This window comes from Gadus macrocephalus, chromosome 11 (genome assembly GCF_031168955.1).
Source record: "Gadus macrocephalus chromosome 11, ASM3116895v1".
Classification (NCBI taxonomy): domain Eukaryota; kingdom Metazoa; phylum Chordata; class Actinopteri; order Gadiformes; family Gadidae; genus Gadus; species Gadus macrocephalus.
In genome coordinates this window covers 9,839,185-9,861,456 of record NC_082392.1, presented here as the reverse complement: position 1 = coordinate 9,861,456, position 22,272 = coordinate 9,839,185, and the positions used below count along the sequence as shown (strand labels likewise).

The 22,272-nt window shown below is 41.9% G+C and overlaps 4 protein-coding genes across 4 annotated transcripts; 1 reads left to right on the top strand and 3 right to left on the bottom strand.

The window, feature by feature from the left end:
• Positions 1-794: 794 nt before the first annotated feature.
• On the bottom strand, positions 795-2,513 carry LOC132467710 (trypsin-10-like). The gene is made up of 6 exons (XM_060065210.1): positions 2,360-2,513; positions 2,082-2,229; positions 1,628-1,878; positions 1,272-1,408; positions 1,065-1,166; positions 795-929 (listed from the first exon to the last, which is right to left on the bottom strand). Exons 1-6 carry the CDS (start codon positions 2,433-2,435, stop codon positions 882-884), a joined length of 762 nt encoding a protein of 253 aa, XP_059921193.1. The 5' UTR covers positions 2,436-2,513; the 3' UTR covers positions 795-881.
• A 2,185-nt stretch (positions 2,514-4,698) lies between these two features.
• Positions 4,699-6,332, bottom strand: LOC132467245 (trypsin-10). Its single transcript, XM_060064411.1, has 6 exons — positions 6,264-6,332; positions 5,986-6,133; positions 5,532-5,782; positions 5,176-5,312; positions 4,969-5,070; positions 4,699-4,833 (listed from the first exon to the last, which is right to left on the bottom strand). The coding sequence occupies exons 1-6, from the start codon at positions 6,301-6,303 to the stop codon at positions 4,786-4,788; spliced, it is 726 nt and encodes a 241-aa protein (XP_059920394.1). The 5' UTR covers positions 6,304-6,332; the 3' UTR covers positions 4,699-4,785.
• A 5,563-nt stretch (positions 6,333-11,895) lies between these two features.
• Positions 11,896-18,669, top strand: LOC132467519 (kallikrein-11-like). The gene is made up of 12 exons (XM_060064852.1): positions 11,896-12,024; positions 12,151-12,301; positions 12,527-12,777; positions 13,252-13,388; positions 13,528-13,629; positions 13,921-13,966; positions 16,220-16,306; positions 16,754-16,904; positions 17,114-17,364; positions 17,571-17,707; positions 18,331-18,432; positions 18,543-18,669. Exons 1-12 carry the CDS (start codon positions 11,985-11,987, stop codon positions 18,588-18,590), a joined length of 1,503 nt encoding a protein of 500 aa, XP_059920835.1. The 5' UTR covers positions 11,896-11,984; the 3' UTR covers positions 18,591-18,669.
• Positions 18,670-18,760: 91 nt separating this feature from the next.
• mrpl17 (mitochondrial ribosomal protein L17) lies at positions 18,761-20,314 on the bottom strand. Its single transcript, XM_060064412.1, has 3 exons — positions 19,948-20,314; positions 19,356-19,424; positions 18,761-19,255 (listed from the first exon to the last, which is right to left on the bottom strand). Exons 1-3 carry the CDS (start codon positions 20,119-20,121, stop codon positions 19,001-19,003), a joined length of 498 nt encoding a protein of 165 aa, XP_059920395.1. The 5' UTR covers positions 20,122-20,314; the 3' UTR covers positions 18,761-19,000.
• Positions 20,315-22,272: the final 1,958 nt, after the last annotated feature.

Genomic DNA, 22,272 nt, shown 5'->3' with positions numbered 1-22,272 from the left:
CCTTTCTGTGCTCAAACCAATGCAGACTACCTAGCCTCATTGATGGTTTTGGTATATTATCTTGCTTTTGAATCGTTTGTGTTACACCTAAAAGGCCTTTCAGCAGCACACCAACGGCCCACTCTGAGGAGAATGTGGTGTAATCTTCTCAGTGGGACGGCATTCCTGTGTTTCCAACCATCAACCATCATACTATGGATTTGTCTCAGGATGACTCAATCAACAGTTTATTGTCAGGACAACTCTCTGGATATCAACCATAACTCCACCATGCCTGATCTAAAACTGATGTGAATGGGTTTTCATTCAAAGAGGTAACCTTCAACGATGCCATTCAACTGGATCTGTATCTGGCCAACACAGCTCATTTGGCCGATTGATTCAGGGTTTGACCCAGATCCCTGACACGGAGGTCAGGCAAAAGAAGGTCAGTGGGAGCCAATAATTCTAAAGGGATTTGTTGCAATATCTACGGGGATGAGGATAGAGTCTGAGGATGCATCGGCATGCTACAATCTTGATTCATTTTAGGAAATATATCCATCTATTTTTTAGAGTAATTGTGTGTTGCCTTTTTCTCTCTGATGTCACCAGAAACTAAAAAGAAACTGTTCAAATAGATATGAAGTGGATATTAACCAGTTTGAACTTTGTGACCCAATCACTGTCCCCACTGAAAGGATCAGAGCTCAGAACAGAAGTTCTTTCCAACCACAGATTGCAAGCCCGGTTTGGAAACCATCTCATAATGAAGGAAACTGACAGCTCAGGCATAAAGAGAGAGACTCGTATGATTTATCTTTTAAACTTTTATTGATCACATTCATTTGCTTCATTAACAGCCTGATGTTAAGCTGCTACAGGGATCTTAAGAGGATCCTTTAATAATTTGCCATGGTGTCGCGGACCCAGCCCGAGAGAACGCAGACCTGGGAGAGATGAAATAAAATACACAGGAGTTAGTCAAAGAGCTTGACGTCAGAATGTCATCTCAAAACCTGGAAACCACATAATATAATATATTATAGCTAAATAACCGCCACCCCTCTCCCTCGCGTCTGTACCTTGGCGTAGACACCGGGCTGGTCCCTCTCGGCACATCCGTATCCCCAGGACACAACACCCTGCAGCACACCGTTGCACACCACGGGGCCACCGGAGTCTCCCTGCAAGACACAAACAGATATGAGCACTTACATCTTACCCAACCCTCAGCGAGCACCAAGCAAGGCCAGATGAGCAGTGAGTTGTGCTCCTGCAGACGAACGTACCTGGCAGGAGTCCTTGCCTCCCTCCAGGTAGCCAGCGCAGAACATGGACTGGGTGATCATGCCAGGGTAGGAGTTGTCACAGTCGGCGTGGGAGAGGATGGGCAGGTTCAGGCACTGAAGCTTGTCCCCGTCATCAACTAGAATATGGAGGAAGAAGAGAATGAGAATATGCTTTGCTCTTTGCATTTCTTATTTTGTTTGTGTTCTATCGATAATATATATTTTGACTTGTCCTTATTATGCTGCTGTGACACCCAACTTGCCCTTCTGGCATTCTTTTTAAAGAAGTTGCTCTCATCTTAAACATCCCAGCAGCCCCCTAGACTAGGATCAAGACCAGCGGACTAACTACTCACCGGAGCTCATGGTGTTTCCCCAGCCAGACACGGTGCACATGGTGCCATCAGCAGCACATTCGGTGGGAAGGGCCACAGTCTGCACATACTGGTTCAGGGTGGCGGGCTTGCTCAGCTTGATCAGCATGATGTCGTTGTTGATGTTGTAGGAGCTGTAGTTGGGGTGACGGATGACGCTGGAGGAGGAGATGAACTGCTCGGTTCCCTCGTTGACCCTGATGTGGTGCTCGCCCAGACGCACCTCAATACGGCTGGAATGAGAGAGAGGGAGAAAGTGTTAGAGAAGATTGAAGAGAGAGATTGTGAGGAACATGGGTAATGAACTGCAAGAATGTCAAACTGGATTTGGTGCAGTGATTGTTTCGGGTTTTCTGTCTTTAATTTCGAGTTAGAGTCTGCTCTATCCTAATGAAATCCCAGCCGGTGAATCAGCCTTGGAAGGTTTTGAACTCACGACTTGTAGCAGTGAGCAGCAGACACCACCCAGTCCTTGCTGACCAGGGAGCCTCCACAGAAGTGGTATCCAGAGTTCAGAGACACCTGGTGGGCCTGGGAGTGCCTCGTACACTCATACCCTCCGACGATCTTGTCCTCCTCAGCGACTAGAAGGGAAACACAAAACACAACATTAATCCAGGCTGAGACACACTCATGGTCATCATTTTTGAAGATCAGCTGCTGCCTACGACAGCAGCTGTAGTCGAAGGCCTTTCGTTTGTGTGGAAAACTCACAGACAGCTCCGAGGAGCAGAACGAAGATAAGAGACTTCATGGTTGCTTTGTGATCAGGTTGATGAAGTATGAGCATTTACCTGAAGCTTTTATACCAACGAACTGGAGATCTGCCCCCACCCTCCTGTCCATCTCATTGGTCAGTCATGAGCCAATGATCTGCATTTGCTTTAAGATAATAACATTTGCTCCCCGAATTAGCTGATACCTGTAAGTCCTGGCCAGAACACAGCAGTTGGTTATATCCCAGCACTGAAAATAACATTGTGTGGTTTGCTCTGCTTGTACTAATGAGCAATTTCAATCCAGAAAAGTTAAAGGTTATAAACTTTAAGATTAGATTGAAAGGCACTTTTACAATCTCTTCATAATTTATTAGTCGTTATGATACAACTTCCATACATATAAGCGTTATAAAAAGGGATGCACCATTCAAAAAAATATATAGTTCATATGGCTTCTATAATCCTTGAAACATATAAAGTTGATTTAGTTTGTTGTTTAGTTTGTTGTCTCATTAAAAAGGATTTAAATGGACTTAATTAATAGCAGATCAAATACATTTTATAACTAGATTGCTTAATCCTTGAAACATGAAAAATTAGGTTAGTTGGGTACTGTTTTGACTAGTTAATTATGGCTAGATTAAATGTAAAGTCTAAACAAGCAAATTAAGTGTTGTTAAGTGATCAAGTTTGGAATACTTGTTTAAACCAAATTTATGTAATGAATTATATCATTGCATGCATTATATAAGCATTTGTTTTGTTGGATTCATGAATTTTTCGATAGACATTTTTAATTTGATTTAATGTAAATATAAGAACTAAGGTCCTGTCTGACCATGAGGTAATTAAATGGTCACATGGTGCTCTCAGTTAGACAACAGTTGGATCAATTGAACCACCCTTTTTTTAATCATACTTAAACCCAGTAAATTGCCATTTTCTGTTCATCGGTTCATTTCAGGCAAGTTTAAATGTTATGAAATTTATTTTGCATGGGAGCGGGACTTAATATTTTCAACATCATTACATCAACTTGTGGAGACCATGATATGACATCATCATACCAGCCAGGAAATACACATGTTTCCAATCTGAACCAGAGGGGTTTTCACTTGGGGACCATCAATACATAACTGCTTGAATGAAACAAAATCATTGTTATTTCAATACCTTCATTCTGACTTGCTCGTGTAAGTGAAAATCTGGATGAAACATTTTATTTAATTGGTCCCTGCAATTGTTTTATCTTAAATCAACATTTGAACAGAAAATAATTGCCATTTTTTATAGCTTCATTTGACCTAGTCAAGTGCCCTACTGACAACAAACCGTTGACTTGTGTTATGACAGTGGAACAATAGGACACAGCTCTTTTAGTGGATTTGAGTGCTTCTTCTTTTTCAGGGTTCCCTGTCTTTTGAGCATATCATATACAGTTATTTTTCAGGACATTTTCATTAATGTACTGTGTTCAAACCAATGCAAGCCATTCCTATGGTAGGATCATACAGGCTTGCTGGACTTCCAAATCTTCACCAAACACGTGTGCAGACATTACCTTAACCTCGACTACCTAGCCTAATTGATGGTTTTGGTATATTATCTTGCTTTTGAATAGTTTGTGTTACACCTAAAAGGCCTTTCAGCAGCACACCAACGGCCCACTCTGAGGAGAATGTGGTGTAATCTTCTCAGTGGGACGCCATTCCTGTGTTTCCCACCATCATGCTATGGATTAGTCTCAGGATGACTCAACCAACAGTTTATTGTCAGGACAGCTCTCTGGATATCAACCATAACTCCACCATGCCTGATCTAAAGCTGATGTGAATGGGTTTTCATTCAAAGAGGTAACCTCCAACGATGCCATTCAACTGGACTCTGTATCTGGCCAACACAGCTCATTTGGCCGATTGATGCAGGGTTTGACCCAGATCCCTGACCCGGAGGTCAGGCAAAAGAAGGTCAGTTGGAGCCAATAATTCTAAAGGGATTTGTTGCAGTATCTACGGTGATGAGGATAGAGTCTGAGGATGCATCGGCATGCTACAATCTTGATTCATTTTAGGAAATATATCCATCTATTTTTTAGAGTAATTGTGTGTTGCCTTTTTCTCTCTGATGTCACCAGAAACTAAAAAGAAACTGTTCAAATAGATATGAAGTGGATATTAACCAGTTTGAACTTTGTGACCCAATCACTGTCCCCACTGAAAGGATCAGAGCTCAGGACAGAAGTTCTTTCCAACCACAGATTGCAAGCCCGGTTTGGAAACCATCTCATAATGAAGGAAACTAACAGCTCAGGCATAAAGAGAGAGACTCGTATGATTTATCTTTTAAACTTTTATTGATCACATTCATTTGCTTCATTAACAGCCTGATGTTAAGCTGCTACAGGGATCTTAAGAGGATCCTTTAATAATTTGCCATGGTGTCGCGGACCCAGCCCGAGAGAACGCAGACCTGGGAGAGATGAAATAAAATACACAGGAGTTAGTCAAAGAGCTTGACGTCAGAATGTCATCTCAAAACCTGGAAACCACATAATATAATATATTATAGCTAAATAACCGCCACCCCTCTCCCTCGCGTCTGTACCTTGGCGTAGACACCGGGCTGGTCCCTCTCGGCACATCCGTATCCCCAGGACACAACACCCTGCAGCACACCGTTGCACACCACGGGGCCACCGGAGTCTCCCTGCAAGACACAAACAGATATGAGCACTTACATCTTACCCAACCCTCAGCGAGCACCAAGCAAGGCCAGATGAGCAGTGAGTTGTGCTCCTGCAGACGAACGTACCTGGCAGGAGTCCTTGCCTCCCTCCAGGTAGCCAGCGCAGAACATGGACTGGGTGATCATGCCAGGGTAGGAGTTGTCACAGTCGGCGTGGGAGAGGATGGGCAGGTTCAGGCACTGAAGCTTGTCCCCGTCATCAACTAGAATATGGAGGAAGAAGAGAATGAGAATATGCTTTGCTCTTTGCATTTCTTATTTTGTTTGTGTTCTATCGATAATATATATTTTGACTTGTCCTTATTATGCTGCTGTGACACCCAACTTGCCCTTCTGGCATTCTTTTTAAAGAAGTTGCTCTCATCTTAAACATCCCAGCAGCCCCCTAGACTAGGATCAAGACCAGCGGACTAACTACTCACCGGAGCTCATGGTGTTTCCCCAGCCAGACACGGTGCACATGGTGCCATCAGCAGCACATTCGGTGGGAAGGGCCACAGTCTGCACATACTGGTTCAGGGTGGCGGGCTTGCTCAGCTTGATCAGCATGATGTCGTTGTTGATGTTGTAGGAGCTGTAGTTGGGGTGACGGATGACGCTGGAGGAGGAGATGAACTGCTCGGTTCCCTCGTTGACCCTGATGTGGTGCTCGCCCAGACGCACCTCAATACGGCTGGAATGAGAGAGAGGGAGAAAGTGTTAGAGAAGATTGAAGAGAGAGATTGTGAGGAACATGGGTAATGAACTGCAAGAATGTCAAACTGGATTTGGTGCAGTGATTGTTTCGGGTTTTCTGTCTTTAATTTTGAGTTAGAGTCCTCTCTATCCTAATGAAATCCCAGCCGGTGAATCAGCCTTGGAAGGTTTTGAACTCACGACTTGTAGCAGTGAGCAGCAGACACCACCCAGTCCTTGCTGACCAGGGAGCCTCCACAGAAGTGGTATCCAGAGTTCAGAGACACCTGGTGGGCCTGGGAGTGCCTCGTACACTCATAACCTCCGACGATCTTGTCCTCCTCAGCGACTAGAAGGGAAACACAAAACACAACATTAATCCAGGCTGAGACACACTCATGGTCATCATTTTTGAAGATCAGCTTCTGCCTACGACAGCATCTGTAGTCGAAGGCCTTTCGTTTGTGTGGGAAACTCACAGACAGCTCCGAGGAGCAGAACGAAGATAAGAGACTTCATGGTTGCTTTGTGATCAGGTTCATGAAGTATGAGCATTTACCTGAAGGTTTTATACCAACCAACTGGAGATCTGCCCCCACCCTCCTGTCCATCTCATTGGTCAGTCATGAGCCAATGATCTGCATTTGCTCTAAGATATTAACATTTGCTCCCCGAATTAGCTTATACTTGGAATTACTTGCCAAAATACAGCAGTTGCTTACATCCCAGAACTTTGAGCTAACCTGAAAGTAACGTAGTTTGGTTTGCTCTGCTTGTGTTTGTGAGCAAATTCAATCCAGAAAGTAAAAGGTTATTAACTTTAAGATTAGCACTTTGTTATTCTCATTTTATCATGTCATTATGATACAACTTTTACCCATATATATATTACCAATTGGACACAACAGTTCAAAGTAATATCATTTTTATAGCTTCTGTAATCCTTGAAAAATATAACGTTGAGTAAGTTTACTCATTAAAACTTATAAAAATAGAATTAATTTATAGAAGATAAAATATTTTAGTTTTATTATAGGAAAGCGAAAGTTAGGTTCGTTGTTTACTCAGTTGACTAGTTAATTATGGCTTTATCTGGCAACAACTCTATTTGTGGAATCCGCACAGCTGTGCAGTTCTCATCAAAAAAATGCTTTGAAAGTACACGTGGACCTTTCACTCGCTGCCCTGTAAGGCTGATCATCACTTCTGACGATTTACACTTTATGAAGTTCTCTACAGCTTTCCTTCATTGCATGTCTTTGCTTAAGGGATGCAGGAACTTTCTGTGCTGCAATTGTACTTCGTGTAATTGTTTTTATGTAATTTGTTTTAATGTATGACCCTACCCAGTTACTACAAATCAAAGTAGACTTCCCTGCTAACTCAAAAAACAAATGAATTACAAATAAAAATAAAGCTACTAGTTATATCAATCTAGTAACTAGTCTGTGTGTTTGTCTGTGTGTGTGTGTGTGTGTGTGTGTGTGTGTGTGTGTGTGTGTGTGTGTGTGTGTGTGTGTGTGTGTGTGTGTGTGTGTGTGTGTGTGTGTGTGTGTGTGTGTGTGTGTGTGTGTGTGTGTGTGTGTGTGTGTGTGTGGGTGTGTGTTCATACTACTAAACACAAATAAAATAATTCTACATCCATGAAGGTATCTGTATTGTATCTACTGATTATGCTGAATGCCCAATATGCATCCTACACCTGGAGGCTTTGGTAAAAGACCAAAAAAACGTTGCTGGGGTACAGACACCCAATGACACGAGACAAGCTCAGACTAAGTCTAAGTTGTGAATGAATATGTCTGGCTCTTGTTCACCACACTCTACTCAGGCCCGTTAGAATTATTCAGACATGCAGCATTGTCCGGTCAGATAACTAAAACAAAACACAGCCAGCTAAACAACTATCTTTTGGTCTATCGGAGCTATCACTGAAATGCAAGTCTGCATTTAGTATGAAAGTCGTTTTACTACATTCTTTATTTAATCCACAACAAGAGTCAGTTCCGTTTTAATGCAGAGCTGCAAAGTTGAATTTGTGTTAAATTTTTTGCTGGGTGAGGAAAACAGATTTATGCAGAATACTGCTATCTTATCTCGGAGTTCCTTCAGTATGTGTTTGTGTGTGTGTGTGTGTGTGTGTGTGTGTGTGTGTGTGTGTGTGTGTGTGTGTGTGTGTGTGTGTGTGTGTGTGTGTGTGTGTGTGTGTGTGCGTGTCAGGGTGTGTATATATTTGAATATTCTATACTATAGGATATATATTTAATTGTTCAATACTACAAGTCCATCTTATCTCTGACGGATGCCACCTCGATTTGATCATGTTAGATAATCGATTCTTGAACTAATTATGCAAATCTTGACAATAATATTGAACATTTCATCAGTTTAATGAGTAAAGACATAATTTTCATTTGTAAATAATACAGCTGAATAATCTAACAGCAGGGGCAATGATTGTTTCCATTTTTGGTGAATTTATGAATACATAAAAAAACGTAAAGCAGAAAATAAAACACCCCATTTGCATTAGACCTGAAATATGTGGTTGTGGACCGCAGAACAGATTTTAATGTCTTGACCCATTAATAGCTGGCCATGCTGGCCACTGAAACACATTGCCGCTCCCAAGGAACTCAAAGAACCTCTGATCCATGTTCTGACAGTTTAAAATTCCAAGGGACCCTCTTCAACAGTCTTGCCGCGTCACAGCGTTTACCCCGGCGTGGACACCAGGGTGGTCCTTCTCAGCACATCCACAGCCCCAGGACACCGTCCTCTGTGGCTCATCGGTCACATCCCGGGGCCGGCAGGCTCCCAAGAGCCCAACAGATAATATCTATGAACGTCAGTGGTGTCATTTGTTTGAATTAAATCAGGCCTTCAACAGCCACAGGGGAGACGAGACTGATTCATCCTCTTCAATCCATTTGCGTAAGTATAAAAGAGCATGGTGTTTGTTTATGAAGAAAACAATGGAAATAGCGCTGCTGTGCATGGAGCAGAAAGAGCGCTGCACTTTACTCTGCTATTACAAGTCATTTAGAAGACCAGAAGCTTTTAGCTCTTGTGTCTGCGATTTGTTTTCCATGTACACCATGTCACACATGCAATGCTTGTGGGCGCTGGTGTGTGTGTGTGTATATGGGCCTTGGCTTATCATTGAAACTGACCCTAACACATAGTCATCCCTTACCTGATAAACATAATCTGCCCTCCATGGCTTTGAAGCAGGACCTGTTGGTTTCTTTGTTGGTGTTTCTGGGTGGCATTCAGAGGATTAGCTGGCAGGAGTACCCGCCTCCCTCCAGGACCCCCGGGCACAACACAGTGTTGGTGCTCATGCCAGGGCAGGAGTTCTTCCCGTCCAGGTCGGATAAGGATGGGCAGGTCCAGACACTGGGGCATGTCCACGTCAGTCACTGTACAGCAAGAAAGGTCTGAATAGTCGGTCGGCGTGTGTTTACGGAGTCACACATTGAAGGTGACATGACGGTGTCATGGTGTTCCCCCGGCAAAACACGGCACACACGGTCCCAGCGGGAGAGCGGCCATGGTGGGCACAAGGCCCCGGGCTGCACCTACTGGTTCAGGGTGGCGGGCTGGCTCAGCGTGACCAGCATGACACCGCTGCCCATCACCTCGGGGGTCAGTGCCGGGGTGATGGACAAAGGAGGAGGAGATGAACTGCTCAGTTACCTCCGTCCCCTGGAAGCGGCCGCAGGAGAGCAACGAGGGGGCTTAGAATCAATAGATCCCCAACATGTGAAATTGATGGTTTCACACACCTTACAAGGATACAAACTGAAATGTGGAGTGTGTGTGTGTATGTATGTGTGTGCTGGGAGGGGGGTTGCTCACAACAGGTAGCAGTGAGCAGCAGAAACCACCAAGTCTGGGTTGACCAGGGAGGATTCTCAGAAGTGGTATCAGATGTTCAGAGACACCTGGTGTGACTGGACCCTACCACGATCCAGTCATCCACTGTGGTGGCTGAAAACCGACGCAGGACAGAGACGTTGTGTTTCGCTGAAATGGGCAGTGAAAATGTGAATGATGCAGTGAAGTGGTAAAATCAATGAAAAGAAAATTGCCATTTCAATATTTCATAATCTGCAGGCCACTCCAATGAGCAGAAGGAAGACCAGGGACCTCATGATTGCTCAACAATCAATAAGGAGCCGAAAGTTGATTTATGACCATTGATAGAGCGGCACTGATGATGTCTGATTGGTCAGGAAATAACCAAACACAGCACCCAATAAAATATATCAAGATATTCGGGACTATTGCTCTAGCTGTCATGCAGCCGGATGTGAAGGGGCCAGCCCGGCCAGTTGGTGAATTTCTAATCTAAAAACCTCTGTTTCTAACAGAGATATATTATGAACCCTCAACTCAAGGCTAACTCTTTTATACGTGCCAAGAAACTAGTAATAGAGAGACTTTCAGTAATGAAAAAAGTGTTTGACGGTGCAATATGCTATTATATATTTTACACTGCTGCACTTTACGTTCTGTCAAAATCCCTATTGAAGAAGTTAAGAATATTCCAACGTAAAGGTCAGGAAAATAGCTTAAGATAATTTAAGATTTGTTGAAGCAGAGGTATGATAATAATAATAATAATAATAATAATAATAATAATAATAATAATAATAATAATAATAATAATAATAATAATAATAATAATAATAATAATAATAATAAGGCAAATGTTTTTTAAACTATTTCAGAGGCTTGAACTCAGTGCACTTTTTTTAAAGAATTGTTCAACTCATATTTTAATAATTTCTTATACCGTCGGTAACTGCCGAGGACTGGGTTGTATTTGTATGCAGTTCAAATTTGAGGATTATTCCCAAGTGATAAGATAATTAGCATTTCCTATTTTCTAATTATCAAAATGTCAGACTCGCTATGAGATTACACTCAAGTTCTCTTTAATTTTGCATGTATGCATGTGTATCTGTGTGTATGTGTGTGTGTGTGTGTGTGTGTGTGTGTGTGTGTGTGTGTGTGTGTGTGTGTGTGTGTGTGTGTGTGTGTGTGTGTGTGTGTGTGTGTGTGTGTGTGCGTGCGTGCGTGCGTGCGTGCGTGCGTGCGTGCGTGCGTGCGTGTGTGTGTGTGGGACTGGGTGCTGCAAAACCTTTATTCGAAGGTAAGCCAATGGAGACAGCATGGGGTCAATTAAGGACTCAACTGTGAAATGGTGGATGAAAAACCACCTTGAGTTGTTTTATTTAAATATATAAATGAAAGTGAGACAGTAAGTTGTCTTGGTGTTTTATTCAATTGGGAACATGATTTGTTTTAATGAATCCCATAATATGTGTCAACACATTTACATGGTAGAATTAAAGTGTTCGTTAGACTAGTTTAGTCATCATCATCATCATCATCATCATCATCATCATCATCATCATCATAATTATAATAATAACGGACTTGCTTACATTAATCAAGAATGTTTTTTCAAGGTTTGGGGTTTATTATTATGTATAATTGCAGTTGTACAGCAACATCCACCCTTAGAAAAACCTTTAAGCATGATTTTCCAAGGTCTATTGCAGGGTATGCCAGTAGACAGTGTTTACAGTGTGTTGACAGTGTGTGACCGTGTGAAGTGACCCATCTGTACTGCTGACTCGAGGGGCCCACTTTTGGCCGGGTCAAGGTAAGATACTTCAGGTTATAGGATGGACCTGGTAACTACAGGCCCCGTCCTGTGTTATTTACACTAAAAACATTATGCACTTATTGTTCTCAAACCAGTACAAAAATACAAAAATACCCAGATTCTACCCTTCATAATAACCATATCAAACCATGCCATATCTATGCACCAAAGAAATTCTGAAAATAAGCAATATTTTATCGATTTGGGACTCTTTATTGAAGCAAGGATATTCGGTCACTAGAATAAATGGTCCATGTTAATTATCTGTGTGTCTTCATATAAAACATTATCACAAGAGTAGTGAGCTACCATTATCTTGGCAAAAACAATCAAATTTTGACTACATTGGTTTTGAAAACCCTTTGAATTTCCAATATTATTTGTAGAGCACGAACCAATTTCCTCTGAGGGTTATGATTGGTGAATTCAGCCCATGGGGAGGGTCTGTAGGGGGGTCAGAGGTGACACTTGTCCTATAAAGCCAGGGTAAGGGTCTTGGCTTTGCTCATCCACAGTAACCATGAGATCCCTAATCCTAGCTGTGCTCATTGGAGTGGCTTGTAAGTCAAATACTCACAATATTACCCTGACTGAATGTATCCAAACGTCAAATGCTCATGATATTCTTCCATACTGTACTCAACTCAAAACTCATCTTCTAGCCTTTTTGTCCCAAATGTGAACAGTTGCAATTGAGGACGACAAGATCGTCGGAGGGTATGAGTGTCAGAAGCACTCCCAGGCCCACCAGGTGTCTCTGAACTCTGGCTACCACTTCTGTGGAGGCTCCCTGGTCAGCAAGGACTGGGTGGTGTCTGCTGCTCACTGCTACAAATCGTGAGTGTATTCAAAACCTAACAAGGCTGATTCACCGGTTTAGATTTCATTAGGATAGAGCTGACTGTACATAAAAAATGTATAAGCAGAACTCTAAGAGCAATCACGACATCAAATCCAGTTCGTTTTTTGAGATCAATTTATTTATTTATTTTTTTAATCAAATGACTTGTGTCCCTCCGTAAATACCTCCCCCTCTTCATCTCTCCCTCTGTCTCATTCCAGCCGTGTAGAGGTGCGTCTGGGCGAGCACCACATCCGGGTCACCGAGGGAACCGAGCAGTTCATCTCGTCCTCCCGCGTCATCCGTCACCCCAACTACAGCTCCTACAGCATCGACAACGACGTCATGCTGATCAAGCTGAGGACGCCCGCCACCCTGAACCAGTACGTGCAGCCTGTGGCCCTGCCCACGGCCTGCGCTGCCGCTGGGACCATGTGCCTCGTGTCTGGCTGGGGAGACACCATGAGCTCCGGTGAGTTGATGTTCATGCTTCTTTAAGGTTCTGGGAACCAATTCAATTCAATTGTATTTGTATGGATCCAAATCGCGTGTAGAGTCTCAAAGGACCTAACAGGTCATATCTTCATGACACCCCCTTAACCCTAGCCCCCCAGACGGCAAGAAAAAACTCCCTCAAATAGCAATTATGAAATCCTGAGAAGGAACGCGGGTGATCAGGAGTGCAATGGGCACCATAATTGACATACATTATGCATACAGGCAAAATATTTTTAAATCATCCCTGATCCTAATGGTTTGAGATATGGCAGGTTCAGTTCATCTACAGTAGTTATGATTTAATTTAGTTATTGATCCAAAAAAAAGTAGTCATTAATGAGTAGAGGGGGTTAAGTTAGGTATCTCTCAAATGGATTCCTACAACACAACATTTCCATGGGGATTGCAACACCCTCATCAATACCGCAATCGGTTCTGTTGTGTTTAGCCGATGACAGCGACAAGCTGCAGTGTCTGGACCTGCCCATCCTCTCCGAAGAAGACTGTGACAACTCCTACCCTGGCATGATCACCCAGTCCATGTTCTGCGCTGGCTACCTGGAGGGAGGCAAGGACTCCTGCCAGGTACTGTCCTCACTGACCACAAGGCTCCCTGCATATCCAAAAATGAATTACATCGCATGTTTTCAAGACACCCTTCCTCCATGCGTTTCATTCGATCATGTTGACAGGAGTGATGTGTGATTCTGTGCTCCCCTTGCAGGGAGACTCCGGGGGGCCGCTGGTGTGTGATGGCGAGCTGCAGGGGGTCGTGTCCTGGGGCTATGGGTGTGCGGAGAGGGATTATCCTGGAGTCTACGCCAAAGTAAGTCCCTCAGTCACAATTCTGACTCCCAGTCTTGGTTCATGAGCTTGAACTCACTTCAACTCTCAAGACAAAAAGATTTGTAATTGATATGTTAATGATGAAGGTTGGATTCTTCATGTTTTAGTCCCGATCTTTAGGTTTGCCAGTAAGAGGCATACATCGAATTGATACAAACAAATACTAATCTCCATTCAAGACACTCCTGGCTTGAACTGACAAGTCTATAAAAAGCTAAGTTGACACATTGAAATCGACAGAAATTGTTCATGTTTTTTTCTCCATCTTTAGGTTTGTCAGTTGAGCGACTGGCTGGAACACACCATGAGAAACTATTAAGTTTGACCACACAGTGTTTCCATCCATCTATAATAGACCATTCTACCTCAAAAACACAATTACTATACCAAAACCATGCTTGATATTTGAAATAAATACTTGTTAATAAATTCATCATTCTTCATCAGTTCGGTTGTGTTTGTTCGTATTTTTCAAGCGGAAGTTTGACTTCATATTCAGAAGGTGGAAAATCAGATACCAGGAATTAGATAAAACAATTGAGCAGCCTCTTCGGCCTTTAGAAATATGTAGGTTTTTGTTTTGTATATGTATTTAAAAAAATTAGATTATGAACTGCTTTATCATACTACTGCAAATATGTCTAATGTTGTCCGCTTCTTATCAGCTTGAACACGTTGTGGCCTGTATGTTTTGTTTTGGAATTCAGCGCCATTTTCTGAAACGACTATTTGCTCCATAGTTCTGAAACTACATCCATAGACCTATAAGTATCGCCATCTGTTATAAGTATTTATCTTTTATCTTGGCTGCAGTCGGCGCTACAAGCCAATGTTTATTTGCACTGCTGTACAGGAATGAAGGTTGCTTTTGAGTACATAATGATGTGCAGTTGTATCGCAATAGTTTCGTTTTGGATATCAAATATCTGAAATAGTGACTTTTTTATCAAACAGGGAAACAACCTGAAAAAACAGTCTCCAAAACATAGAAAGAATGCACACCCACCAATAATATCCCCCCCCCATCTGAACTGCCATTAGTGACACTATTTTACACAAGATTAAAACAGTTTTTGAACCTGGAATACCATCCTCTAAATACATAGGATCTTTAGGCCAAAGAATGGAGCGTGCTCATCTTCACTGGCTATTTAAGCGTCTTAGAGAGGGTTCTAGGACACCTGAAGTATAATGCCACGGTTTTGATGAAGATGTGTGGAGCTTCGTCTGGCCAGCGGTTGATTTTGACGTCCGGGACCAAAAGGGTTTCACTTCTAGGACCCTTGTATGGGAAACACTGCATTAGATGGTGGCTGAGATGAACAACTAATGAAAGCACATTGTAGTAAGCTAGATTGATATTGAATTATCATATCAATAAAAAAACTTGTCTCTACTGGATTACAGGTTTCCAGGGCAATGTGAGGGTTAAGGGGATAGGACACCATTGACAGCATCCTCACCTTATGTAACGGACCGTGACCTTGAGAATTTCCCCGGATATCACCGGATTTGAACATTGTTGGAAATATTTGGGATAATGTTAGTACACTACTCAACAAAATAAATAACAATGGTCTAGTTGTTTTTTTGATATTTGAATGGGAAATGTTACATTTGATACCTTTAACATTTATTAGATATTCAAAAATAACATCATAATCTTGCTCAAAATGACTTATATATGACCTATATTTATTCTGTCAATCACTGAAGCTATCCAGGATTTTGAAACATTGAGCAGCAGACAAAATTTAACACTATAATAATGTTAACAATTACGATGATCATCATTGGCATCTTATCACCATGAATTTATTGAGGTGTGCAAATGTGTGCAAATAAGTGAAAGGAGAATGTAAAATGCAGGAAAGGGCTGCACTGCTATAATTCCATAAAATATCCTAAATCATGTATCCTAAAATGTAAACAATATGCAGGGAATGAAAAATGTTAGGATGTGTCAACCGTGCAATTGTTCATTGCAATTATAAGAGTTTATATTACGGGAGAAACATGTCAATGTTCCACATATGTCGTCCCATTAAATGGCATGAAACACAGGAAAGTGTTTTGACTAGTAGTCATGCTATAATTTGTATTTTAGGTAAGCTACAGCCATCAGAATTAATCAAATATAGATATTAGAATTACAATGTAGGATACACCAAAACCATATCAGAAATGACTATACATTGATTACACATAGAAAAATGTACGCTTTATCTGGCTCAAATAAAGCCACATGCTGTATGTTTCCAGACAGTGAGAAAGCATCCACCTGTGTGAGAGCCAAGGTCCAAGTCCCAATGTAGATTACAGCACATGCCACACGAGGCCTACTGCCCTCTGCCTCAATATGACACCATGAAGCACACGATACTGCATAAATAACAAAGAACTACTGCTACCTGTAATGAAACCCTTGATTTCAGGTCACAATCAGTTTGTTTTAAGGTCATTTCTGATTGATTCCCAATCACATCAATATTGCCCTTGGTCTTGATTTGACAAAACATAATCAGGGGTGTGTCATAGCGGTTGGCAGGGGGTGAACATTCCATAAATAGGTTTTGCCAAATCCTCCTCCTCCCATCTTAATCTTCATCTTCCAGACATGAGGTCTCTGGTGTTTGTTCTGCTCTTGGGAGCTGCCTGTGAGTCTCTGTACAGTACTAACTAATATATGCTACTTGGCTGGTATCTAGTACATATCTAGGACGGCAACTTAATTCCAATACATTGTTCAAATTCCATATCTCTTATTATATAGAAAATGTTCCTCTTGCCAAGTTTACTTTGTTCATCTTTAGCCTTGATTTAAGACTTTTTGTGGATAGAATCAACCTTCGGCGCTGAAAGACTTTTTGGCACACAAGTGTTCTTCTTTGAGATAAATGTGCAATATTGGAAAAAGTGTGTGCAACTAAAAGCTGTATCCCTACTTCCACTTCTTTATGAAATCCTGCCCAGTATTGACTTGAGTACCGCAAATTTGGCAACCTCTGCAAAATGTGTCTCCACCTAATGGACCAATGCAGCCTTTACTTCCCAATCCAGGGCTTGGATGTGGCAGATTTTTTCAATCATTTCTGTATTCGTAGTTGCCACCGAAGATGATAAGATTGTGGGAGGAAAGGAGTGTGTTCCACACTCCCAGCCCCATCAGGTGTCTCTGAACTCTGGATACCACTTCTGCGGAGGCTCCCTGGTCAACCAGGAGTGGGTTGTCTCTGCTGCTCACTGCTTCAAGTCGTGAGTCACTTACATCATTACCATTTCAGCACTCGATTTTGGAATTCATACAGAATTATGCATATGGTAATTAAAAAATATTTAAACATTTTGCAGGTTGGGAAAGTATGGAAGGAATGTTCAACCAAAGCTCCAGACATTACCAACAGAATCTGATGCAGATTCAGTTACTTGCTCCCGTCATGTTCTTTGTCTTTCCACCACAACAGCAAAATGGACATCGTCCTCGGGGACCACAACCGTTGGTTCATGGACGGCAACGAGCAGATCATCTCCGCGTCCCTCGTGATCCCTCACCCAAACTACGAGTCCTGGCTGGTCAACAACGACATCATGCTGATCAAGCTCAGCCAACCCGCTACCCTCAACCAGTACGTCCAGGCTGTGGCCCTGCCCACCAGCTGTGCCCCGGCTGGGACCATGTGCACCGTGTCAGGGTGGGGGGTCACCATGGACTCTGGTGGGTACACTGCACTATTTAGGACATTGGAGGTTGAACAAAGTAGCTTTGAACACCAGAGCGGGCTGCACCCACTGTGTTGCAGACACTAGGGATTAAACTAAAGAGCCTTTTCGCGTGGCTTTTCACTATACTGACCTGTATTATTGATTGCAGTAGTGACACTTTTTTAACTACATAGTTATTGCTTTGTTTTTGTGCTACAGCGGCCGACAGCAACCGTCTGCAGTGTGTGAATGTCCCCATCCTCTCCAGGGAGGTCTGTGACAACTCCTACCCCAGCATGCTCACCGACGCCATGTTCTGTGCCGGATACGTGGAGGGGGGCAAGGACTCCTGCCAGGTGATTCACAGTTTTGTTTGAGTGGGTGTTTTGTAGCCTGGCAACCAGGCTACACAAAACCATGTTCTATTTGCTCCGGAATATGCGTTTAGCCCCCCTCCCGGTCAGATCGATTTCCGGCAGGCCTGGCTCGGGTTAGGCCAATAGGTTCGATGTGCCTCTGATCAGAGGCTCTGTTGAGGCAATTTCATTAATAACCAAGATGGCTCCCCCTGATGTGTCACACGTTTAATTGCTGATATGTGGTAAGTCTATTCAATTGCTTCATATTGGTTGGTTTCAGTTGATAACGCCCCTTGGATTTCAGAAGTTCCAGACTGATATGCAATTTTTTTGACATTTAGACAACAATAGACATATCTTTGGTCGGAGCTGCCTGTATGTTTATATTTTATTTAATGCATTGCTTCATCACAAAGTAAAGTTTTTTTGTCTACATATTAGACAACTTAGATTGGCAGTTTCAATTGAATGTCAAAATGGTGCTATTGATCTAAATGTTATGTGACTCCAGCGTTCAGTAACCTTCCTGAAGATATAAAAAATACTTTTCCCAATATGAGCTTATCCACCACCAACCAGGCTATCTTTTTCTGAACCTGTGCTGTCCCTGCTGCGCTCAGGGGGACTCTGGCGGCCCAGTGGTGTGTGATGGTGAGCTGCAAGGGGTGGTGTCCTGGGGCTTCGGCTGTGCTGAGAAGAACCACCCTGGAGTCTATGCCAAGGTAGAAACACCTAGCCTAATCCTTTCAGAGATTACTATAGGATAAGACTTAAAAAGATACATATTCCTGTGCTTTTCTCACTCATAGAGTTGACTTTTCTCCCTACATAGACGTGCATCTTTACCGACTGGCTGCAGTCCACCATGGCCACCTACTAGGACTTACACCTGCTTTACAAAACCAACCGTTCGAAGACAATTTATCCGTTAATAATAAATGTTCATATAAAAAGGTTAACATATGGGGTTTTCTTTGGACTTATGCAACAATATTCTTATGCGTAAAGTCGACACCGGTAAGTCAGAACAATGATAAAATTATAACAGTATTAATAATTAAATACAAACGTTTATTTGAACACATGTAAAGGTTTGGTAATTGAAATGACAAATATAGTCATGTCCCAGCTTCAGTGGCCCCGGTAGCATCTGTGTAAATTATGGAACGAGCAGAAAGTCCTCCCAGGTTTACTAAATCAGACCAGAAAACCGACAACCTCATGGAACTTCAGCGGAGTTAGCTCTGATCCTGAATATTAATGGCAGGTACGTTGGGGGGCGTTAAGGTCTTAGGTTTTGGCTGCAAACAGCTGTGACCTCTCTTCCCTGTATGCTTTGAGCAGCTGGTTGATGAGGGTCAGTTCATTCTCCTTTCTGATGGGACTCAGAGGAGGGTAGGGGTTTCCTTTGTACTCCAGGACAGCCATCTTGGCTCGATCCAAGTTCATCCTGGCAGGGAGACGTGCCATGCGGGTGTAGTCCTTTGACTGGGTCTCAAACCTGGGAGCGAGGACCTTGAACAGCTTAGGGACCAGATCCTTCTCCTGGATGAGTGAGAAAGTTAGTGAGTTAGAGAGACAACAAGTAAGGGTACACAATACATGTAACTTAGTATTATATTACTGATATTTTCGATCTACATACCGTTAGCCAGAAACTGGCCATTTTCATTGCTTTCTCATCTGTGTCTCCTTTTTTAGCGTAGTCGATCAACTAGGACACAAAGATACATTAAGAACAAAAGGTTAAGATACAGGGAGGAACTAGTTAAAATCCAAATGATCTTCTCAACAATGTGAAACTATTGCAACTTTATACTTTATACTCGAACCATTATCTTTACAATTTCCCGACAGCATACACTCTACTATAACCCTAGACTGCATAGCCAACTATGCAGGATAGTCTGGAGATGGATGTTTGACTCCAAACCAAACCTAAAAATCCAAATCTCTGCAGTCTTCCTGTATGCATCCCTGACCAAGACGCCTAACCCATATAGCTTACCATCCCATTAATGACATGCAAATAATTGAAATTAATTATAAAAAATACATAACACCAATTTGGGGCACCAAATAAAGAATTTCAGGGACCCACAGAGAAGAATAGTAAACCATAGAAATGGCTAATTGTCTGAGTAATACACAGACAACAATAGTTTTCCTATCGTAGTCCAGGTAGCCTGTCACACAGATGAAGGTAAAACAACTCGTATACAGCAGCAATGTCTTACCTTTTCCGCATAGAATCGGACTTCATCAGCCCGTCCCGTGGTGGTCTCTATCCTCTCGTGGCGGACCAGTCCAGTCAGAATGTTCCTCAGTATGTTGATTCTGGACTCGGGTCCGAGACCGATTCTCCGCGCAACTCGCCCATGAGATATTAACAACTGCAACGTGAGACGCATGTTGTTCGTTTGGACAGCCTACAAGGAGGCACAACACAAAAGACAACTATGGGAGCTTTACCTGAAACGTATATATTATATCTTAGTATAATAATAATCTGTGTTGCTAAAACGACCCCTAATAAAGTCAGGGCAAGATTCCGGGGTCGAAAGCGGACATGCGCAACGGGTGCACTGTTTGAAATGTCCGACTTGTTCCTGGAAAACAAACAAAGTTCCGCTTTGGACTTTGACACTCATTCTTCAATATGCATCACAATCATTTACTCTCTATTAGAATATATTTATTATGTTCAATAATTTAGCATACTTTCACACACACACACACACACACACACACACACACACACACACACACACACACACACACACACACACACACACACACACACACACACACACACACACACACACACACACACACACACACACACACACACACATATATATACACAATATATACGGTTAATAGTGTAGAATATTAATCTGTAATGATGCATTATTATTTTACATTGCTCCTCATTTTGTAAACAAATATAGGCCAGTCTTCTGCATTTTCATTGTATGAGTTTTTACTCTCACTTGAAGTTGCTGTATTTTCTATAGATTTAAATTACTGTCCTGTACATTCTGCCAAATTTACATGACACCAACATTTGGGATTATTAAAGTTCCATCTAGTTGTATTTAAAACTACATCTAGGGCTAAGACAACATCTAAAAACTATATTTAACAAAAAGAGAGTTGCAGTTTTAACAACAAATACATCTCATGGTTAATGCACTTTGGGAAATCTATTTAATGCAACTCTCTGTAAGTGCTAGCCAGTATAACAGTGTGATGGATTCCTATTAGTGATTATGCTTAGGGGACTGTTTTTTGGCCAGTTGTGAAATTAACCTAAGGCTAAATGAGTTTCATTTTAATGAAGTCTTAACGGTTAGTATAGGAGTAGACTGAATACGAATTTACAGATAAAAAACGTATCGGATTGGACAAATTCATATTGATAATGTATCACAAACATTCAGACACAAGCCACATCCGACAAAGGTGTCTAATAAAACCAACATTGTCTTTATTAGTTTGCCAAAAATGTGTATGTACAGCATATATAGAATTCTCATGACACCATTAAAATGAATATGAAGAGTGCTTCATTGATGTGCTCATAACCCATTTACTCAGAGCCGCTGTGCTGGTCTCCGTCATGCATACACAGGCCCTACTCATCCTTCACCCTGCATGTGCGTGCATGTACTTGTACACCGTTAACACATGTGTTGAAGCAGTAGCCTCAGCCTTTTGGAACCATTTCTCAAGGCGTCCATTCCCCAGTCACCTATTTCTTCGTCATGGTAAACACAACCACAAGCAAGAGGAAATGAATGGCAGTCATGCCAAATATGATGATATCCCACACAACCAGGAAACCACTATAGGGCTTTGTCCAATATTCAGTGTTCACATACACTTTTATATCTTTTACCATACTCTTACGAATAACACAACACAGTTTTAACATTCTAAGACACTCTTGACGTTATAGCAAGATAAACGTTGATAAAACTGTAGAGGAGGATTCCAGTTCAGATTAGATTAGATTAATCAAATACCAGATAACCTGTTTTTGTTTTTGAAATAAGCAATGGCTAAACCAATGCATGTTAGAGAGGAAATAAATTAGAATACAGTTTGCCTTTGTATCCTATTGACGGTATGTTTGTACTTTTTAATTGAGTGTTTTCATATACTGAAAGTGGAAATTCAGTTTCTTCAAAGACACATGTCTTTCACATTGCTCTTCGATCGATTTCTACAGAATTCTTCTATACATAACATTATATTTCCCATTCTCTAAAATGAACAGACATTTTAGGTGTATATGTACAGGTGTTATGTTCAAACCAATGGCATTACGAATGGGTGCTGTGTGAATGCAGATTAGTCTCCTCGGTGACACGATCACAACTAGCCGGAATGAGACCAGGAACAGTAAAGTGCTCCATGCAGGACAAACAAAATGTACATTTCAGTTGCTATTTTCACAGTTTGTCTACTAATACTTATATTTTATGTCATTGCTTAATTGAAGGGGGGGAAAACAAAACATGTATATTTATATCATACAACTATTAATATTAGCAAAT

Coding starts and splice junctions, on each gene's coding strand:
- LOC132467710 (XM_060065210.1), bottom strand. CDS start 2,435: ATGCTCATACTTCATCAACCTGATCACAAAGCAACCATGAAGTCTCTT. Junction 1,409..1,627: donor GGGAAACACCATGAGCTCCG/GTGAGTAGTTAG, acceptor TCCATATTCTAG/TTGATGACGGGGACAAGCTT. Junction 930..1,064: donor AGCCCGGTGTCTACGCCAAG/GTACAGACGCGA, acceptor CATCTCTCCCAG/GTCTGCGTTCTCTCGGGCTG.
- LOC132467245 (XM_060064411.1), bottom strand. CDS start 6,303: ATGAAGTCTCTTATCTTCGTTCTGCTCCTCGGAGCTGTCT. Junction 6,134..6,263: donor TCTGCTCCTCGGAGCTGTCT/GTGAGTTTCCCA, acceptor TTTCCCTTCTAG/TCGCTGAGGAGGACAAGATC. Junction 5,783..5,985: donor GCTGCTCACTGCTACAAGTC/GTGAGTTCAAAA, acceptor CTCTCATTCCAG/CCGTATTGAGGTGCGTCTGG.
- LOC132467519 (XM_060064852.1), top strand. CDS start 11,985: ATGAGATCCCTAATCCTAGCTGTGCTCATTGGAGTGGCTT. Junction 13,389..13,527: donor GAGGCAAGGACTCCTGCCAG/GTACTGTCCTCA, acceptor CTCCCCTTGCAG/GGAGACTCCGGGGGGCCGCT. Junction 13,967..16,219: donor ACACACCATGAGAAACTATT/AAGTTTGACCAC, acceptor TTCCATAAATAG/GTTTTGCCAAATCCTCCTCC.
- mrpl17 (XM_060064412.1), bottom strand. CDS start 20,121: ATGCGTCTCACGTTGCAGTTGTTAATATCTCATGGGCGAGTTGCGCGG. Junction 19,425..19,947: donor TCCGATTCTATGCGGAAAAG/GTAAGACATTGC, acceptor TTTGTGTCCTAG/TTGATCGACTACGCTAAAAA. Junction 19,256..19,355: donor TGGCCAGTTTCTGGCTAACG/GTATGTAGATCG, acceptor TCACTCATCCAG/GAGAAGGATCTGGTCCCTAA.